Genomic DNA, 21,047 nt, shown 5'->3' with positions numbered 1-21,047 from the left:
GCTTGAGTCATGGCAACAAAAGTACCGTTTTAGTGACATTTGGAACTTTAAGACGGTGGAATTTATAGGAAGAACGTAGATATCAGCAATTCCTTTTAAATGAGCTATAACAAATCTTTCTACGATTTTCGGGTAGCCTACTCGCGACCCCTTGAGAAATGGCGTAAAAAGTGCCATTTTAGTGTCATATGACATTTGCAGATGGCAGAATTTATCAAAAGCACGTAGATATCAGAAATAGCTTATGAATGTGCCATGAAGCATATCTATATGATGTTCTGGTTGCCCGCTAGGCCTGCTGTTTGGTGGGAGTTCAGTGGGGTGAAACTTTCAAGGATTATTTTCATGGTCAAACAGACCATCAATGTTTTTTCTGGGAAGGAGGTTAGGGGCCCGAAAATGCGCCACAATTTTTTTTCCTGATATATTTGAAACTTACACCCGTAAGTCCTTGGGCCAATGGGACTAATATACAAAAAGTTATTCAAAGAATAACTTTATTTATTAACGTTATTCAGAAAAGTGCTTGATTTTTTCGATTGGCTTGAAACTTTAGAAAAAGGAGATTCTAATGCAGAGGGAAAATACAAAAAAAAAAAAAATAAATAAAAAATGTTGCTTCCTCAGAAAATGCAGCCCAAACAAAAAGGGTCAGAAAAGTGCCAAAAACTTTTTTCTCACCCACTTTAAATGGTAACCAGTGGCGTAATTATGTCAAAATCCCGTGGGTTGGGGGGCAAATTTCGAATCAATTTTCCCAAATCGAACAAAATGAAAGTGAAAACTGAAAAAATTAGCCACATAGTACCATACAGGCAAAGACATACTAAAGAAAACTGACCTGTTTTTGTGGAGTTATGCAGGCTTATCTGTTTTGACAAGATTTTGAAGAAAACCAAATTCAGCTGGGAGGCAAACTGAGATATGAGGGGGGGGGAGCCCTCGTCCCATTGTAAATTGCGCCTCTGCCTCTAACCCCTATGACTATGTACTTACTTACTTTTGTACTTGGATCAAGACACAAGCTATGTAACTCTCCTTGGCCATAGGATCTGGCAGACAGTTGAATTCCACAGTTTACGGTCTTGGGTTAATGGGGCGATAACTTCGAGCCATGAAGGGTCCCATCTGCGACCATGTCTCCGGAAGCCACCAATCGGCTCGAGGTCAGATTTGACGATGATGAGCCAAGTTTTGGCTTGGCCTCCATGTCGTTTCATCCAATCAGGTGCTTTGCAGCGTAGGTTTGATTTGTAAAAGTCTCGGCCGGTATTTGGCAAACATGGCCGAACAAGGACAAGCGGCGGCGTCAAATGATAGTTGTGATGTCATACTGGTCGCTGAGACGTAATCCCTGTATACTCCTCAGACATCTTTGTTCAAAAGTGTTGAGGGCGCGTGCCTCGGTGACTTTTAAGGGCCACGTCTCGCAGTCGTACAGTAAGACATATCGGTCTAGGGCATCGTAAATACAAATTTTTACTTTCCAGTGGATTCCCCTTACTTTTCCAGATCGGCTTCCACAGCTGTGCAAAGACAGCGGAGGCTGATGAAATGCGACATTGGATTTCTCCACTACATCCGCCGTTGATATCGATGTACAATCCGGGTTACTTGAATCTATTGACAACTTCAATCTGCCTTTGTTCAAAGGTTATAGGGGTGAGTTCATATCCGGGGCATTAGTCATAGCTTTAGTCTTCTCAATATAAATCTTGAGCCCCACTGGGGCAGCAGCTTCGGAGACTTTCAGAAGCATGTTCTAGCTTCGCCAACGGATTCGCCAAAAAGAGCAACATCATCGGCATAATCCAGGGTAGTGAAATCAGGGCTAACCTTGACTCCTTCGAAGTTTAGCATTGTTATTTTCATTACCCAATCCATCACAAAATTGAATATTTCGAGAGAGAGAGAGTACACACCCTTGCCTCACACCGAAGTCGATATAGAATAGCAGGTAAAGTTCCCCGTTGACCTGGATACAGGCTCATGTAAGTTGATAGTAAGCCTGAACAAGTCGTATGACCTTAGGTGGGACACAATCCTCTTCTATCGCCATCCAAATTCCTCCCCGGATGACTGAATTGAAGGTCGTAATGAAGTAGATGAAGGCGGGGGACTGTAACCTTACTGCATAAGGGTTTCGACAATGTCAATTTCCATTTCAGTCTGACACCATTTTCGAGGTTTTTCAAGCTATCTTTCAAAATTCACGTAATTTTTTTTGCAATAAACTTTTACCATCAAGATAAAACGAAATTATAGTTACAGTTCCCGAATCAGCTTCAATTGGCAATTTTTTCTCACTTGACATAAAAAAAACATTTTTAAATTTCTGGTTACTGTGAGTTGAATTTTGCTCTTTATGAGGTTGCAGCAATCCTTGAACCATGATTTAGTGATCCAGAACGTAAAGCTTCCTTAATTTTTCTTTGGAAGCATCTAATTGAGCGTCAATAAAGTAGGGATGCATGTCCTTTAGGCCCTAATGCAATTGAACCATAATAATATAAATCCTTATAGACTGAGTTATTTGCACAACCCCCCCCCCCCCCCACACGCCTTAGAAGAAATAAGTACGATGTTTTTCAGTAACGTCCGGCAAACATAACACTTCCTGGTAAAACGATTTTACCACTCCGCCCTATGGAGAGATTTTAAAGGTGTGGATGCTCATGGTACTTAAAAACATGTAATGTGACGTAATCGTTTATTCAAAGTCTTCCTCCTTAAACTCAAAACTTCTCTAAATTGGTCTAGCTGATTTTTCTGTAAGCCCTTTGCCTCTTACACATGTGATTGGTACATAAACCCGATCTTTAAGATCCCGACCTAAAAGACCCAACTCCTAGAAAGTCCCCACCCTTCAACCTCTCCCACCAGTCCACGAGAGATACAGGAAGAGTTTCATTCCTGCATTTGTAAACATTATTGATCAGTGAATTTGTTGTATTGACTCAGTTTTTTAGTTGATGATTGTTTTTTTTTAATCTGACAAGTGTCTGTATGACATGATTGTGTGTCTGTGTCTGTGTTTTTCCTTTATTTTTATTTGACAGGTTTTATCTGACTGTAATAACTGACGTAAAAAATGGCAAAAGATTCGGCACTAGACCCTTAAGGTCCGAACCGACGGTGCTGATCTCCGTCTCAAGGCCCTTCAGCCAGGAAGTGCAATGGGGGGTAGAGCCAGTCATCAGGTGCTTTTGCACACCCTTACCTTCCCCAGATTTCTCCAGGTACTCATTTAGAGCTGGGTCGACTCTGGCTGAGCTTACTGAGTCACGCCACTGACCCCTGTCCCAAACCAAATAATTGGGTACACTAGGATTCGAACCGTCACCCTCTCAGACAAAGGATCCTAAATCCAGCACACCAATCCACTCGGCTAGAACGGCTACTAAGACGTAAAGCGCTAATTCGGCGCCACGCGCTGTGAAAGCCGTCTTTAGTATAAAACTCTCTCTCTCTCTCTCTCTCTTTCTCTCTCATAAGCCAAAGTTTTCAGAAAGCTTCTAAGAGTAAATATGGCTCTTCTTCCGTAGTAACTTATTGAAAAATCATCTAGCCATTATGTATTTTTTTTTGTTCATTTCTTTTTAAATGGATGCATCGAACGATACTGTCAACCGAGCAACAGGTAATAATTACTAGTGAATGTTTCAACTGAGCCCAGTCCCAGCGCCACCCTACTAAAAATAACTACCAAGCAGCAAAGAACTAATAAAACGAGTGAACAAGTTGGAAATAAGCCAGACTCTTAATGATGTACTAAAAGTATTACCAAAACGTGCAAAACTCAATAATAATAAACTCAGATAAGGCATCATGAAATCACTAATAGGAGCTATAGAATCGTCGACCCCTTGAAATATCACCGGCAGGAGAATGCCTTCTGAATGCGGAAAATGACAGACGGCTTCGAAATAAATGAAATGCACGGGAACATCTGGCTGACACTGAGCTAGCAGGAATTGTCGACGATGATCTAAAAATAAAACACTGATAAATTTTACAAAATTAATAAGGCTTCTTTTGTTAAGTTACAGCTCATTGCAGCACCAGATAAGTCCCAATCTTATCACGTGATTGAACCAAATCAAAGGAACTGCTAAATAAACATTTTAGGTGATCTTGCCTATGAATGTAGTTTTCAGACATAAACTCTGATGCATTCATAAACAAGTTAAAAAAAAAACAATATTAACGTGAATCAATTTCCAAATACAACGACAAGAAAAGGACAATATCATTAAAAAGATAAGGCAACACCAAGAAGAAATCACGGTTTTACAGCTTTGGCTTCCGTGACAGAAATGAGAAAACATTTTACGTTAGTATGAAAATGGAAATGCGTCGGATGCGGAACACAGGAAGTGCCGGATGATTTGCCCCCAATTACGTATTACACTCCCGGACAAAGGCATTGAATCAGGAGATGGGTGCCTGCGCAACGCAGACCTTTGGTCAGCATGCAAAAAAGTTTTGCTTAAGTTTGAAAACAGAAATAAAAAACTTTTGCCATTTTTATAAAAGCGATATTGTAACTTTCATTTTCCTTTTAACGGATGAGGGACAAAATTATTGTGACTGCAATAGCAGACTTTAAAAGCCATTTATCCAAGAAGGAAAAAAGAAATAACAGTATATACTGCTTTGAGTAGAGTCAGCTTTGTAATTAGAAACACAAGGAGAAATAACAATGAATGTTTCGATAACATATTCGTCTAAGATCAAAATACACTATGAACTTATTTGCAATTTAAAGTTCCTAACCTGCAAAAGGTAAATGGGAATTTTAGGAGGTAAAAAAAAAACACCCTCAACAGCATGATAGCAGAAAGAGCCATGATTTTACAAGGACAAGAATTACTTAAAATTCGATGTTTGATGTTCTGTCACCCTCATGTTCTGTTCTATGTTCCGTGTTCTTAAGTTTCAGCTGTATTCGATGTAGTTGGGAAAGCAGCCACATAAAATGAAACTCTTTATAATCTTAATTAGCGCGCTTGTTCAAAATATTACCTTTTCATAACAAAATAAGATTACCGCAACCCAAATTTACAAGCCTTGAGCTTTGGCCACGGCACGAAAAATAAACCGTACTATAAACGATGGAACATCAGCTTCGAATAATAGTTTAGGTTATGAAACTGAAAGACGACATGGCTTTGGAAATCATGCTATAGTTTCTGGCCACTTCGAGAAGAAAATATTTATCAAACTGACTTCATTTGTCGGTTCACGTAGCAAGACCACAGCCATTCAGGAGGAGAGTAGATGAAATACATTTTGGCTTTAGACTATATTCAAGATATTCCCTCAAATTGAAAAAGAATACGAGAAAACACAATATACATATTAAATACAAGATAACCTTGTGTGGAGCTAATTCGAACATGTCTAAAACAATATGAATATAAGAATATTCTTCCTACTCAAATACACAATAAAACATCAAAAATGTGAATTTTTCTTACAATTAGTCAAAAACACTTTGAGACGATTTCTGGCTATGCCACTGATATTAGCACAAAACAAATGGACAGGCAATCTAATACGGCAGTTACAGAAACAAGAGAAATAAGCTTTTAGTATACATGGACAAGCAACAACAGCAGAGTCAGTGCTGTGCGACTATTACCACGTAGCGAAAACCACCACAAACAAATCCAAGACCGATTTTTTAACTATTCTAAACTTTAAGCGGTATTGCCAAGTCTTCAGGAAATCACCCATTTTAGCATGTTAATACCGATATTCTTGAGATGCACAATAAAAATTTGACATCGCAAAAAAAAGAAAAGAATCAAGTCAACTCAATTGACTATTCCTGGTAATGTTTAGTGCGGGAAAAAACTGCATAATTCTTCAATCTTTCGGAATCATTGTACAATGTTGCAATGCTAAAAATCGATGCTAGATTTTAAAAGAATAAATGGAGAACAATGGAAGTAGAGAAAAGGTGAAAGCGGGAATTGAGAAGAAGTGAAATGGAGGCCATAGACCCTGACGGAGTAATAGCAATATATTAGTAATATATAATAATGTTTATTTACAACCCATAAAACACATTGATAAAACTGTGGAGTAAAAAAAAAAAAAAAAATTAGCCGACCTAGAACATGGTGAGCTTGAACGCATACCTTTTCTAAAACTAAGCTGGAAGGACGTAAAATCGCACTTGAAATTAATGGCCGTTAACAGGACATATTCGAATAGCTTACTAACAAAACGAGACACAGTGAGAGGACGGTAATTAGAGCAAACACTGGGGTCCTTACCCTCTTAACAATGGAAGATATACAACCGGACAAAAAATTATCTGGCAAAATGAATTGTGCCAAACATATCTGAAACAATAACTGCAAATGCTTCAGTAGTTCAGGACAATCACAAGGAAAAAACTTGAAGCAAAGACCATTACTATCGAGAGACTTGGATTTATTCACTTGCTTAGGAGCTCGAAGCATAGCACCAGATTCCAGCGATGGCACTTGAGATTGGTTGATACGAATTGGGAGGATCTGGTTGACAAGTTTTGTAAAATGATTTTGGAGATTAAACAATTGGCATGGTAAGAAATTGAGAGGAAGTCGTCAGTCTGGATTTGTACGAGTGCAACAGTTAGGGGTAACGAACTCTAAGTAAGGAGCGACTATAACACTACTGTAATCAATACTGTAAGACTATATATTTAAGTATTACTAATGTGTCAAACCTTAAGAATACTAAGGGATGGAAATAAATGGACGACACTTTTGGAATTCAAAAATTTGGCTCAAACTTTCTGAAACGACGTGCAACTATACGGGTAAATAGGTACATTCACAAAAACTTAATTCACACGAATGTTCAAAAAACTTCAAAGCAACAAAAGAATAAGATGGCAAGTCTTGAGACATCATTCAACATGGGGGTAGGGATAAGTCTTTCGAACAATGAACATTGTTTAACGAGCAGTGATATATCGATTATGTAACAATCAACAGTGTACGTCAGAATTGATGCTACAAAAAAATCATTGACTTCCAGAGCAAATATACAGATTTTCCGACAAAAAAAAGAAGAAGAAGTTATACAGAAGTACAGGTGAAAATAAAATATAGTGAAACTAGTGCAATTGCACGAGCCATCACAGCACTGGCCGTACACTCAAATAAAGGGGGCAATGTAAGCAACTTGGAAACGTCAAATGAAACCTATTATAGTATGTTTGGACTATACATGGAGAAAGAGTGCAACCATTTACCAAAAAATAATTTAAAGAAGCCTGTCCAAATTTAAGCATCTTTTGGGCGCGAGTCGAGCAATCTAAAAACCTCACTTCTTGGAACAAACCCTCCTCTGCCTTCAAGATTCAAAATATTTTATAGGCTTTCTTTAAATTACATTTTAGAGAAAGATCCAACCAAAGGCAAACACTTTCAAACTTCCAATTAAATCACCATGGACAATAGCAAATTTTTCAAAATCTTCCATCAAATGCTACATCCGATGTATTTAGAATCTGCACAAGAAGAAGCATAAATACATGGATCCATTATTTTAGAGTCTGCTCAAATTTGTATTAAAGCTGAAATACTTATATATGCCCGTCAACATATTTACAAACAGAATAAACAACATGGTTTAATACAATGCTGAAAAGTGAAAATGTTTATAACATAATCTTGGTGCCATGAGCATTTCGGAAGATATATATATATATATATATATATATATATATATATATATATATATATATATAAAAAAAGATGACATTTTCCCTTACAGATCTGAAACTTCAGACATTTGTGAAAAGCTGTCATTTAAATGTCAATGCTACTCTCCATTGTTTAAGACTGAGAAAAATGTTTTGGACTGCTTACGACTTTACCTAGACATTTTTTGTTCATTTAATTCACACTCAACAATTCGTTCAATAGCCTCACCCTTTGAAACTTTGATAGAGGAACCTACCAAAAGCACTTTCAAGACAAAGGAAGCTCTTTTTTCCACGTAAAGCCTAAACATGAAGTCTTACGGGAGTAATATTTTGAACTATTGAAGTGAAGAACTGTTCAACCTAGTGAATATGGCGCACAATTGCTTGAATTGTACGCTGTCCACGCAAAAATCTGTGGCGAGATCTTTATGCAAAGCTAAAAAAAAAAAAATAAATAACGGAAATAAGCCCTATTTTTCTTGCCAAAAATTGTACATAGGTTATTTAAGGCCAATTGACTGCCAACATTTTTCATTCTGTGCCTGGGTAAGAAAGAAAAGACGAACATTTTTATCTTGGCAAAGATGAGCTCTTGAAATGGAAAAGCAATTGCGCTTTGGAAATTTTTACTCGGGTTCTAATAAAGAGGGAGCACCTCTATAAGAAGTCCAAGAAGTTCTACACAAAAAAAGGTTGTCAGGACCCCCTGATATGCCATTGCGATATACAAGTCCTGGAGTTAACAGGGATCCGTGACAGGTTATATTCTTCTGTATTTCATTATCTTGATTTTCGTAAAAGTGCCCCTTACCATCCCCCTCCCACCACAAAAAAGAAGAAAAATAATGTCATGCTGGAATTTCTTTGTGTGATCACGCCGTTGAAGCAGATCTGCACTCTCAAAAATACAACAAAGAGAGGCAAAACCCAATGAAAAGACAACAAAGAGAGGCGAAACCCAATGAAAAGACAACAAACGAGAAGAGCGCTCTCAAGGAGGTTATTTCAGGAAACCGCTGACTATGACTTTCACTTATGTTTCATCCAAAACTATTATTAAGTTTATCTTTTTTTCCAATACCAGTTCTTTTTGGTTAAACACTTCTGACTCTACTCATGCAGTATTCAGCAAAATAGCAGGTGAAAAAACCATAACAACCTTAAGATTATCAACACACACATCTTTTATATATATGAATTTTTCTACGAAAACCAGCTAAGATTTTTAGAAGCGTACAAATTTTGTTCCATTATGAAACTGGGTTGAGAATAAGTCACATACGCACACAGCACAATTTTTTTTTATGCATAAGCCTGAATGGTCTTTTACACATAGTCTTTCGTTATCGGCAGGGAGAGGGGCCAGACCGTATCGTGTAGTGTACGCCTTATATAAGTAATACGGGTATCATCAATCTCAAGAGGGTTCACTCAGTGCTTAATTTCTTAGACTGTGATTTGTAATGCTTTATAATAGTTTTTAATTAGTATATATGGTTAAAGTTAGCTTACATTAAACGCTAATATCTTTTTAATTTTTTTTTCAAGAAAAATGACGTATTTTCGTTTAGTTCATTTCACTTACAGGACGTATACTGTTTCCCTGTCAAAATAGAAAATACCTGGATAAGGGTCGTATGAACCGTACCGGCAGAGAGGTAGTAGAATGTGGCTCCAATGTTGCTGTCGCTCCATTCGACATTATTTGAGGAACTTCTAAGTGTATACCTTTACAGCAAAAGGAATCCAGTAACTTTAACCCTGAGAAAAAAAAAGAGTAAACGCATATGGCAAAAAACAACGTTTTGGCGGAAGTGAATTTTTTTTACCTAATACAGGCTTTCGGATTTGAGCCCGTAAATTTCAATTTAGTTCCTAATTCTAACACAAAAAGATCAAAGCACTGGTAAAAGACAGCTTTTTAACCGAATTCAAGCTTTACTAAAGACTGAAAAGTAAAAGTATGTAATACCAAGTAAGTTATAGATTCAAATAAATACAAGTTAGCTATGCTTTCAGCCACACACAAATTCCGGTAAAAGGAAAACCAATATGGCCAGCCATTGAAATATTTCCTCTCTTTGGAATTCGGTGACACTTGTGTTCTTTGTGTTTGTTCAAGATAAATTGTTCATCATTTTTATCTTAGAAATTAATTTTTTTATTTTTTACCTTTGGCTTTCGAAAATTAAGAAATGAGTTACAAACTACACTAAAAGCCACAATTTTTTCCCATTGCTCGTTACAAGAAGGAGTAATAGAGAGATAACTGCCTTGTTGTCAAACAGGAAAGGGGTATTAGTTGGGGATATTTATGTTTTAGATAATATTGCTTTCATTTGTTTCTTATCTGGTTATCAAGTGGTACAAGGACGTAGATAACTTCGAAGACCACACTGCCTTTCCATGAGTAGAGTTTTACTGCTGATGATGAACACTGTATATGTCTTCGAAATATCCAGTTTAATAATTTTATATCTATTCACTGTCAATAAAAAGGTTTCATTCCTATTTTGAACTGTTTTACTTTGGTACAAAGACAGATAAAAAATAAATCAGCAGGGCCTTAGATGGGAGCTCGAATGGCATATTTAGTTTCTGCAACTCAACCGAAAAAAGAATGTCTGTAAAAAACTGGGAAATACACTAACAAAGCGAAAGCCCAGTTATCTTTTTCCTTTTCAAACGAGCATTTTTCCTTTTAAACTAAAAAATAAAAATGAAATAAAGCCAAGCTAGGCAGTAGTCACCAAGTAAATAATGCCACCATGTGCGACACAAAAAAACAACAACTTAGCAACCAAAAAACTTCATCCAGGAACAGAGCTTTCCAGCGAGTTTATTTCAGCTTAAATTTTGTAAACAGACATTTATAAATTTTGTGAAGTTAGGAATTAATACTAAGCAACAACTAGCAATAAAAGGTTTACGGCTTACTATACAAATTTGAAAAGCCGCACAACCCAGAACTGATTTTTAATCAGTTCATTCAATGCTCTCGTCAGAGTAAGACGCATTTAAGACCTCCGTGTGGATTTATGTGAAAATATTATTTCAAGAGCTTTTGGATATTCATTCAATGCTGAAAATAATATTTCAAGACCTGTTGGATATTTAGTAATACATATTTATATTAGGATATTAGTACACTATGAGACAATGTACAATGAGAGGTAAAAGGATAAATCCGAAACAAGAAGGTATGTATATTTCACTATAAACCTCAGATGATAGCTCTAGCTCGAAACCGAAAATATCAATACTAGCTGCAGATTTTAAGCAAATTCTTGAAGCCGTAAAAGAAAATGGTAATAAATTAGACAATATATGCAATCAATTGTATACTCTTACTACAAGGGTCGATAATATCGATAAAGAACATTCGCTTCTTAAAAATAAGATATTAAAAATGAATTGAAAATTAGAAAAATTGAAAATGATACATCCTGCCTCAATTTGCAATTAAAAACTTGTACCAATGAATTAATAAAGTTAAGAAGAAAAAAAGAAGATTCAATGTGTCGGATTGTGAAATTGGAAGCCACCAAGTTAGAAAATAATGTCATCATATGAAATGCCGTTTGCGAGGAGATTGATAACGCTAAAGCTTTATTCACAGAAGTTGTTCGCCATGGCTTAGAATTGTCTGAAGTAAATTTTACAATCACGCGATATGACAGAAATCGTAAATTCTTAAAGGTAACACTAAATAAATAAGACGTCAAGTTTTCTATTATAAAAAATGTCAGTAATCTCAAGGACAAGATGTTTCATGGAAACAATAGGAACTTGTTTATTAGTGATGATGCGTCAGCCGAAATTTGCAAAATACGTAAGCTGATTTTAGTGAAACAGGATAAATTGCGGAAAATTCCTAGATATGAAGCATGGATATCAAAGAGGATTCAGACAAACTTGTTTGTGAAAAGAGCTGACGGCTCAATTACAAAATATTCATTCGGTGATAGCATACCAGAGGTTGACGACTTTCCGAACGTCCGAGGACATGTACATCATAGTTTTCCAAGCGATGTTTCAGTGGAATAAATCATATCGTCTATTGGTAAAGCGCCCTGTTTGTATGTTTTAAAATATACAAGTAGGAAACGTTTAATCTTGTTTTGCCTCGTATTTATTTTTTATTTATCTTCTCCCTAATTTTTGTTGCTCGATATATTTATTACTATTCTTTCTCCTTATTTATCTATTTTTTTTACTGCTTGTTTTGAAGCACACAGAGGTCTTTATGAATAGCGGTAGAATATTGAAAGAATTTGTCCTAGAATCAAGACATTTCTATTTTCTTTTCCTAGTTGTTTCTGTGTGTGTTACCTTTTATTTTTGTTTGCTGGGCGCGTGGGTGGTGGTGTGGTTATTCTTGACAAGGTGGTAACATTTGATAATGGATTGAGATAATGATGGAATTACATTATCATGGTTAAAAGAATTTGTGCGACATTCCCTTTTGTTTCATTCTGTTTTCCAAATATTGCAGCTAGTGATAATAGCACAGATAAGATAATAGCAGCGGATTAGATATACCAAAAATCAATATTTATTTCTGAATGGATTGGCAAAGAAAAACTCTAGAACAAGGAGGATATCGTTTTGGAATTGCCGGGGCTGGAGGACTGCAAGGGATACGATTGACACTTTTCTATAGACATCTGATACGGACATATTCGGTTTATGCGAAACTTTTTTAGATGAGTTTTCAATTGAAAGCCATGTTGATGGTTATCAATTCTTTCATGTTGGAAGGAGTATGCAAAAGAAAGGTGGTCTTGTTGGTTTAATTAAAAATTGTATACCAGCCCGTGCAAGGCTACGTTTTCTGCCAATGAATATTGAAATGCTATTTGAATCTTGTGTTGTTGAATGTTTTTTTTTCCAAATAATGAGAAGATTCTAATCGCAGCTATTTACCATAGTCCATCAGCTAGTCAGGTAAAATTTAGGAATTGTTTTAAAAATTCTTGGACAAATTAGCTAGTCTTAATACTTCTTATCTAGTTATGATGGGAGATCGTAATATTGACTTAATGAACCTTGTTTCTACTAATCAGAATAGACTGGATAGTAACACTTTGAAGTTTTTAGAATATCCGCTATCTCGCGGATTATATCCTGTACCATCCAGGATAAATGATACGTCATATTCACTAATTGATAATATTTTTTCACATGAAAGTGTTGTCAGTACATATGTCATTCCTGATGATTCATCTGATCAATGCATACTTATGGCTGATTTTTCGCTATATTTCCCGTATAATGAAAAAAAAGTCAACAAAGCAGAGACTTTAGGGAAAAAACTTTGTTAAAATTAAAAGAAGAACTTGGTGACGTTGGGTGGAGTTTGGTAATTGACGAAATGGATACAAATCAATCCTTAGATAACTTTATAATATATTGACTGAAAAGCTTGATCAATTTTGCCCGTATAGAAATCTAAAAGGAAAGAGGCAATACACCAAGGAATTCCATGTGGCTACTGTTTCTTATGATGTAAAAAAAGCATTTGACACTTTAAATCATGAAATTCTTCTTGACAAAATGATAAATTCCGGCATAAGAAGGAAAGGATTACAAAACATTAAATCATACCTGTGTGGACGCAGAATCTCCCCCAAGACTCCGTATTAGATCCACTTTTATTTTTGGTTTATATTAATGATCTTCCACGAGGTTCGCAAGAGAATATTAGCCATGCAATTCTATTTCCAGATGATAAAGCTATAACAGTTAAAGCTAGGGATTCATCGTCACTGATCAAAAATTTGACTATAATTGTTACCTCAGTCAATCAATGGTTGGTTCCCAATAATCTAGTACCGAATTTTACAAAAAACAAAATTTATGGTTTCTGGTCGTTCAAAACGTGCCACTCGAGAGATTTCTTGTCAGGGGCTTGAGGTTGGTGATCAAAAATTTGTAGGGTCCAATCATATCGTTATTTAGGAGTTTTTCTTGATCCCCTTTTGTCATTTCATTATCATATTGAGTATTTAAAATAATTGCTTCTTATTTGAATTATTGCTCAGTTGCTTATCTCAATACCTTTTGGAAGCATATAAAACCCTTACAGGTACTAGAAAATAGGGCAATAAGAATACTTGGAAATTTTTTTCATCAACCTTCAAAACTTGAAAATGTTTCGGAAACTAAAACGTTATTCTTTTTCTTAAATTTGTTAGATTTAAAAGATATACGAGTATTAAATATTTCCATATGACATTTTCAAATCCAAAATTCTAGAAATTATTTCTATGATAAATCTCTTTTAATTTTACTTCCTCGTTCGGATTGTCGGAGGTCTGGGATGTACCGAATTCCTTTTGTAAGTTCTAAGAGGTCGAGGTTTAGGTACGAAATACCCTTCATTGCAAACAATTAAAAGCTGAATGAAAAAATTCTGTTTGATCCATCCCAAAAATCTCAGCTAAATTTAAAAAAGCAAATATTAAACATTGTTTGCTATGTTTGATTATTCACCATTGATGATGGAAAATCGAATTATTTGATCTTCTTTTTTGTGTGTTTTGTTTTTATGTCCCTGGGTTTGAGATGGCTTTCCACGCCACTCCTATCCGATATTTAGTTATTTACTTATCCTTGTTACTTCTCTTGTGTGTGTTGTTTTTTTTTCTATTTTGTTTGTTTTTTTGCCGTGTTAAATTTGGGAATTATTATTATGATGAGGTGTTGGTGTTTTTTCCATGTTTTTGCACTGTCTCAGACTTACGAGCACTGCTCTCTGTTGGGATATAAAATTATTTTTGCATTTTTTAAGTTGAATGAAGAAAAAGTTGAAAAGTTGAAAGTTAAACTTCAAACGAAAAGACGACACTAACTCGTTTTTGAATGTTTATTTCTTCAGTGTTTAAAATGTAGCCTACCTGAACCGACCAAACTCCTTTTCCAAAGAAAAAACTAAGAAAATTGACTGTTCATCCACAAAAACCCGTTCAAAATAAGCAAGCATCAACCGTTAACGTTCCTTGCAGGGGGATAGCAAAATCTAAACCAATACCTTGTCTTCTATTTGTAGAGTACTTATTCTCCCAGGCATCTAATAAGAGATTGAAATAACGAGGATATTCCATATATTTGAGATAGCGATGACTTTCTGGGGTTGGAAATATTTTTCTAAAATTCACTAGTTGAGTTTGTTCATCTTCATAATGGACTAACTGACGGATGTCACAAGGTTTGAGATCTTCTAGAATGGAACCCAACCACTGAAATACAAAAAAAAATGTCAATACACAAACTAAAAAACATCATATACAAATGTATTTTCTTTTTAATTCAAAGAATTTTTAAGCCTGGGTGCACAAAAGTTTATGCCAAGACAGTCAGTTGTAACAAGAAATATACACATTTCGGTTCGATTCTTCGGGATGGTTGGGGGGGGTAGTGCATTCACAGGGCACGGATTTTTTTTTAGGAAAGAGCTTTCTAGGAACTCTCAAGGGGAGGCGGCCATCTCACACCTACTTGTAGGTCTTTACAAGACATGAGTTCCACACTGAAACTCGTCAAAAGCGTAAATAATTTAATATGATATTTGTATAAAGCTATGATTTTGTGATAATACTTATTCATCTCCTTTTTTTGCCGTTTTTGTTTCATGGTCAAATAATTTGATTTTGATATGATTTTCTGAATACAGTTTTAGTGGTTTTACGAGTAAAATAGCATTCATTTTTTTATAGCATCGTTCACATCTTTCGCTAAATGTCGCTCCAATTAAGTCTTTATTCGAAAGTCTATGTTTAAAAGACCTAAATCGGGTTTTAGCTGGTGAACTTAACAGTGACAATCTCGGTACCTCCGATAGGTCAACACTCCTGCTAGAATCAATTCCTAGCAGATATCACGTCGTAGATAAGAGCCTCCCATTCACGTATATTCATAACAGAGGCTGTTTAAAATCGAACCTGGATCACGTGATCACTTCCAGTTCCAGCTTATTATCATCGATTGTCAGGGTGGACAAAGAAAAGATTGATGACGATCACCTTATTCTTAGCTGTGATTTTACCTGTAAGTTATTTGGCCAAACACTTTCGGCTCGGCCAAACTTGCATACAAAGTTGAACTGGAATCGTGCTAATGTCCCCCTATACCTTGCTACGATAACTGCTTTACTGTCGACCATATCACCTGCTGCAAACTTCGGTTTCCTCGCCTTCAGGTGGAGTTGACCTAAATTGCTAATATTATCAAATTGTCCATTGCCTTAAATCAGCTTCCAAAGCAGCAGTGCTTGTTGATTAAGTTCAAATTGGTACTAGGACGCCTAATTGGAACGTTGATCCTGAAGTAAAACGCGCTAAGCAAAAAGTCAAATTTTGGCTATGTATGTGGATATCATGTGACCCGCCATCGTCCGGAGCTGTGTTCTCTGTGAAACAAAAGTGTAAACTTGAATATAAGGCCAGTTTGAAGAGAGCACGCTTGAATGCATAGCCAGGCCCCCCGATAAGGCCTCCTGGAATAAGCTTATTAATACTGAAAATGTTCCCCATCTGCCCTATCTTCTCTCCAGCTAGTTAGTTTTGTCTATTTAAATGTGTGCTTGAATCGTGCCTGTGTCCCCTTAAAAGTTATGTTTTTCACGGTGACATTGGTTTGTCTTCTGTTGCATATGCAGACGACGTTCCGCTTGTTGCCCAGACTCGCCATGGATTGCTCCAATCGTTACTGGGACTGCAGTTCTACCATGTTCTTCTTTAGTTAGTTGGTTTGGTCTGTATTTCGGCCCAACACTTTCCACTACCTGTTCATCCCTAGTGAATCAAGCCGTGAAAAACCTACGCGTCGCTTACGGGAAAATATCCCCAAACAAAAGCCGTTATAACCGCAACAGTTTGTGCATGATTTATAACGCTTATTGCGCCCCTGTGCTTTTGTTCTTATCAGGCATGGCTCATTTGTTTCATAAGAAAGATCGTCATACTCTACATGCGGCTTTATTTCAAATGTTGCAAATTCCTCCTCCAACTTCCTAGATGGCACCGAAACAGAAAAGTCATTGCTCGATTTGGTTTAATAGATATGTCTTCTCGGATTCGGTCTTCCAGTGATGATTTATGTAAAAAGGCTATCAACTTTATTCACGTTTATGACCCTCTGCAGCCATTTTTTCCATATTGATACTGGTTAATTAGTCCATGTTGTCTTTGTTAGCATAATTTTTTTTTGCTGTTTATCGTTTTAGTTTATTTATAATACTCCGTACTTTGTGTTTTTTATATTTTTACGGGTAATAAAGTTCATTCATTCATTTCTATTATCTATCTAACTTTTATTCGACATTCTCTTTACCAGCCACTCCAAGGTCTTGCAGGAATAACAAGGCACTTGTTGGCTTCATTCATCAGCTGGCTGATACACTTTTACAGAGTAGCTTGCACGCCGATGGTGTTTATCTCAAATCAAATTTTAAATTCAAGTAATAGTTAATTAAACAAATAAAGCGGTAGCTATTGTAATCAAGGTTGCCACCTTACGAATATATTTCTTTTCTTTAAACAAGAGGTTGCAAAAAAGCAAAGAGGATATGCAAAGACAAAAAAAAAGAAAACAAAATCTAGTCATAGAAACAATATGTTTGTCTTCAATTACCCTGAGCATAGTTCCGTATTTACACGAGTGGCTATAATGCTGAATCGAATAAGTAAATGAAGCGGGGCATCAAGATAAATTGGTGAAGAGGCAATGTCTTAGCTATGAAATGCCCATCAGACATAATTTTTTGGGTGGATTTTCCTTTTATGTTAGCTTAATTTCTGGAATAGAAAAAAAGTATTGAGTCGCATTTTCCGTCTGATCTAGTCAAATTGGTTTTGGAATAGATATTAAACATTCAATGGCCAAAAAGATTTTTTTGGCATATGAACGACAAAAATACATTCCCTTAGGGAACAACAAAAATTCAGAGAGAAGAGTTTGTAAGGATATTGACCTTCAAAAAAAAAACATAATTATACATTTAGAAAGTACAGTACACCGATGTGGGTTCAGAACAACCCACATAATAATGGAGATGTGAATTATGGGTCTTTAGCCGAAGATGATTTGCTAAGTTTTTCTAAATTTATTTTTACTGTGTCAACTGAATCTTTACTTTGAATCGTGGTTAAGAAAATCCCTAAGAATAAGAAGTAATCTTTAAGGAAACTAACTAACATATAGTGATTAGTTTTTATGATATCACGTTACAGAAGGGTACGGAACAGAAAAGAGGTTCTACTTGCCTCTTGACGAAGTCCACTTTCAGCGGAGAGAAGGATATCTTCGATTTTCTCCTTCTCACCCATGGAGAGAACACGACTATACAGCCTTCCATCCATGCAAAAAGATCCAATTTCCTGCTCAATACCAAGGATTTTGCTCATTTCTTTCTAGATTAAAATGCAAATATGACTTCCACACTATGCACAAACAAAAACCAGACAAAAACTACTGTAAACAAAGGACTTCAACAGATATGGTGCACTCACACCGTATATGCCTCAGTAATCAAACGAACAAAGCAGGGAGTAAGCGGACGGGTGCGCAAAAAAAAGAGAGAGGGAGACAGAGAGAGTAAGAAAGAATGGGAGGGAAAGGATAGAAGATAAAAATCAACATAGTAAAAGAAACCAGATTTTGATCCAAGAATAATATGACATAAAATTAAAAAGAAAGGGGCTCAAAAAGAAAGTCTCCAAAGATTTATAAAAGTACCAAAAGAGCAATTTAGACTCGCGTTGGCTTGGATAGATCACCAAAAGAATTAGAACGGAATATGGCAAAATTTAAAGCCATTGAAGATGAACCAATAAAATAGCTTAATGTTTACTCTACTGCGTTGAAGTTCCTAGCAAAATACCGCCGCAAATCAACTAGAGTTATCCTCCTCCCTCCCCCCAAAAAAATAACAAAGATTAAACTGAGAAAAAATAGTACCTGAAAATAACTGGCCTCATTCCTTAACAGAATATTAAGCTCACACTTATAATCGTACCGTATCAATCTAACAATGCTATAGAAAAATACTACCAGTTTTTAAAGTTAATATTTTCAGATAGACTTTGAAGGATAGCCCTTTTCAAATGGTCCAAGTTTTTAAACTTATTTTAGCTGAGAAAGCCTAAAAATAAAATTCTAGAAACGAATTTGAAAGGGCATGGTTCGACTCTTCAGTCCCTTTACCCATAATTTTATCTTAATAGATTTCTAAAAACATCCAACATGCTTAGAGAAGGACTTCAGTAAAGTATTTCTCTGTTTGCCTCATTGGATACAATAGAGGAGAATTATGGAAATATATCCACAATTAGAAAGTGAAATAATGAATCAGTAAATAGTGATCAATACTTTCCTATTAAATAAAAATACTAATGAAAATCAGTAAATAAAACAGCTTAGAAAAGTTTTTATATTCGATAGTCCCATCCTGCAAACATTGAAAGTTCACTGAACGCATTGAACGTCAAAACTATCAGATCCCAAAACGGGTCATTTTACATATTTATACGGAAGAAGATTTCCCTCATAAGTATAAAAGAGATGCGTCCTTTTTGCCACTTGAAATTCTTCACTAAATGAATGTTTCCCTAGAACGCCCTCCTTTTAATTAAAACTGTAATTAATAGAAATCTTCAGAATGAATTATAAGTAAAAAAATATCCATAACTTCAGTAAGTTCGTGGCTTTAAAAGTTGATATTACTTTACTTTTCAAACTTACCTTATAGCTTTTAAAGTTATTAATTATAATCTATTACTACAACTACCACTAATAACTCACTGCAACATCATGCCAACTAAGGCCAATAAAGCTGCGCAAGCTTCTCCATCCAACTCATCCTCCATTCATAAGTCTCCATCTTTACACCCTTCCAGGAAGTTCCCATTTCCCTTAGAAATTTCTTTAAAACATCCTCCCACCCCACTCCCATTTAGCCCTAAACGGTTTGTCGAAAAGGACAGTCTTCGGCAATCTGTCATCCTTCATCCGCAGAACGTGTCCTAGCCACCTCAACCTTTTTTCATTGTAGCCCTAGAAAGAGGAATTGAACCACACTTTTCGTACAGTCTAACGTTTGAAAAACGGTCAGTCAGCCGGGTCACAATCTACCACTATATCTATTATAGAATATAACTTATCATATAATTTAATATGGTTTGTAAAACATTATTCATGACAACAAATATTTTTAATATTTAATGCTGCTTTAGATTACTTTTTAAATTTCCTAAAATAATTCAATTTTTTAAAAGCACGTAAATGTTAAACATTCAGGTATGACATTAAGAAAATAATCAAAACGAACGACAAATTGTAAAATAAAAAAATATATATAAATATAACACATAAATAAAATACAAAAAAAAAAAAAATTAATCAAAACGAACAAAAAGCAAATTAGAAAAATTACCTGTTTTTCTTCATTAAATTTCGACGGAAAATGAAACCTCGCCAGATTAAATACTTCTCGTATTAAGGGTCCCTTGACAGTTACATCTAACGAAGATGATGAATGCAATGAAGGGGATATGTTAACTTCTAGTAGCCAAGGCCTAAAAACATGATATGAACTTATATGCAGGATAATAGAAACCTCATCTTGCAGAGACTTTAAGGAATTCGTAAAAGCAAAATGATAAACTGCAGCATAAGAACTCCAATAGGAAAGAAATATAATACTTCTCAATGAAAGTACCTATGTAACAGGAAGAATTTAGTGAAAAGGCATAAAGCACAAGAATTGGAATACTTAAGACACAAAAATGAGCTATTAAGATGATAAAAAAACCTACATGTGAAGTTTAAAAATGAGGGCCTCGGTTTTCGGTCGTATGGATATCAAGCATATTGAATTTAGTGTGTACTAATTAATCTTAATGCTTTCATACTCTAGGATTCGCCCAGTGCACCAAGTATTTAAACTTTAGCTCCAATATCATATTTAAAATTAAATTTTGACTACTTGATTACTACAAGAGAACCAATCTTGGCAAAGTTAAGAGGAATAACTTAAGTATACTTGTCCTAATTAGTGTCCATGTCTTACCAAATTGAGATTATCCAAAAATAGCCTTTAAAATCATTCTTAGCTGTTGCTTCACTACTTAACAGAATAATTTAGATTAGCTTCATCCGACTTTCTTGGAAATGAAGCAGTATAAAATTACCATAGACTTTGGATAAAAAATACTCAATATTCCGAATTTCACGATAATATTCTTCCCCATTCGAATACAAACTACACATAATAATAGACTAACTAAACATAATACAAATAGATTCTTACAGGGAGGTAATTCCTACAACGGAAAGATAA

The 21,047-nt window shown here is 35.5% G+C and overlaps 1 protein-coding gene across 10 annotated transcripts in view; it reads right to left on the bottom strand.

Annotated features, from left to right (window-relative positions):
* Window positions 1-3,741: 3,741 nt before the first annotated feature.
* Window positions 3,742-21,047, bottom strand: part of LOC136026353 (tubulin monoglutamylase TTLL4-like) — a 64,042-nt gene continuing 46,736 nt past the window's right edge. For 6 of the 10 annotated variants that reach the window (XM_065702873.1, XM_065702875.1, XM_065702872.1 and 3 more), the window contains exons 13-17: window positions 20,142-20,283; window positions 17,974-18,120; window positions 14,742-14,949; window positions 9,331-9,469; window positions 3,742-3,988 (exon numbers count right to left, since the gene is read on the bottom strand). In XM_065702873.1, the coding sequence (XP_065558945.1) occupies window positions 3,838-3,988; window positions 9,331-9,469; window positions 14,742-14,949; window positions 17,974-18,120; window positions 20,142-20,283 (787 nt within the window). In that variant the 3' untranslated portion in view covers window positions 3,742-3,837. The remainder of the gene's footprint in view (window positions 3,989-9,330; window positions 9,470-14,741; window positions 14,950-17,973; window positions 18,121-20,141; window positions 20,284-21,047) is intronic. The other 4 variants (XM_065702879.1, XM_065702878.1, XM_065702881.1 and 1 more) reach the window with 1 other exon arrangement.

This window comes from Artemia franciscana, chromosome 4 (genome assembly GCF_032884065.1).
Source record: "Artemia franciscana chromosome 4, ASM3288406v1, whole genome shotgun sequence".
Taxonomy (NCBI): Eukaryota; Metazoa; Arthropoda; class Branchiopoda; order Anostraca; family Artemiidae; genus Artemia; species Artemia franciscana.
This window is presented reverse-complemented; position numbering and strand designations above follow the sequence as displayed.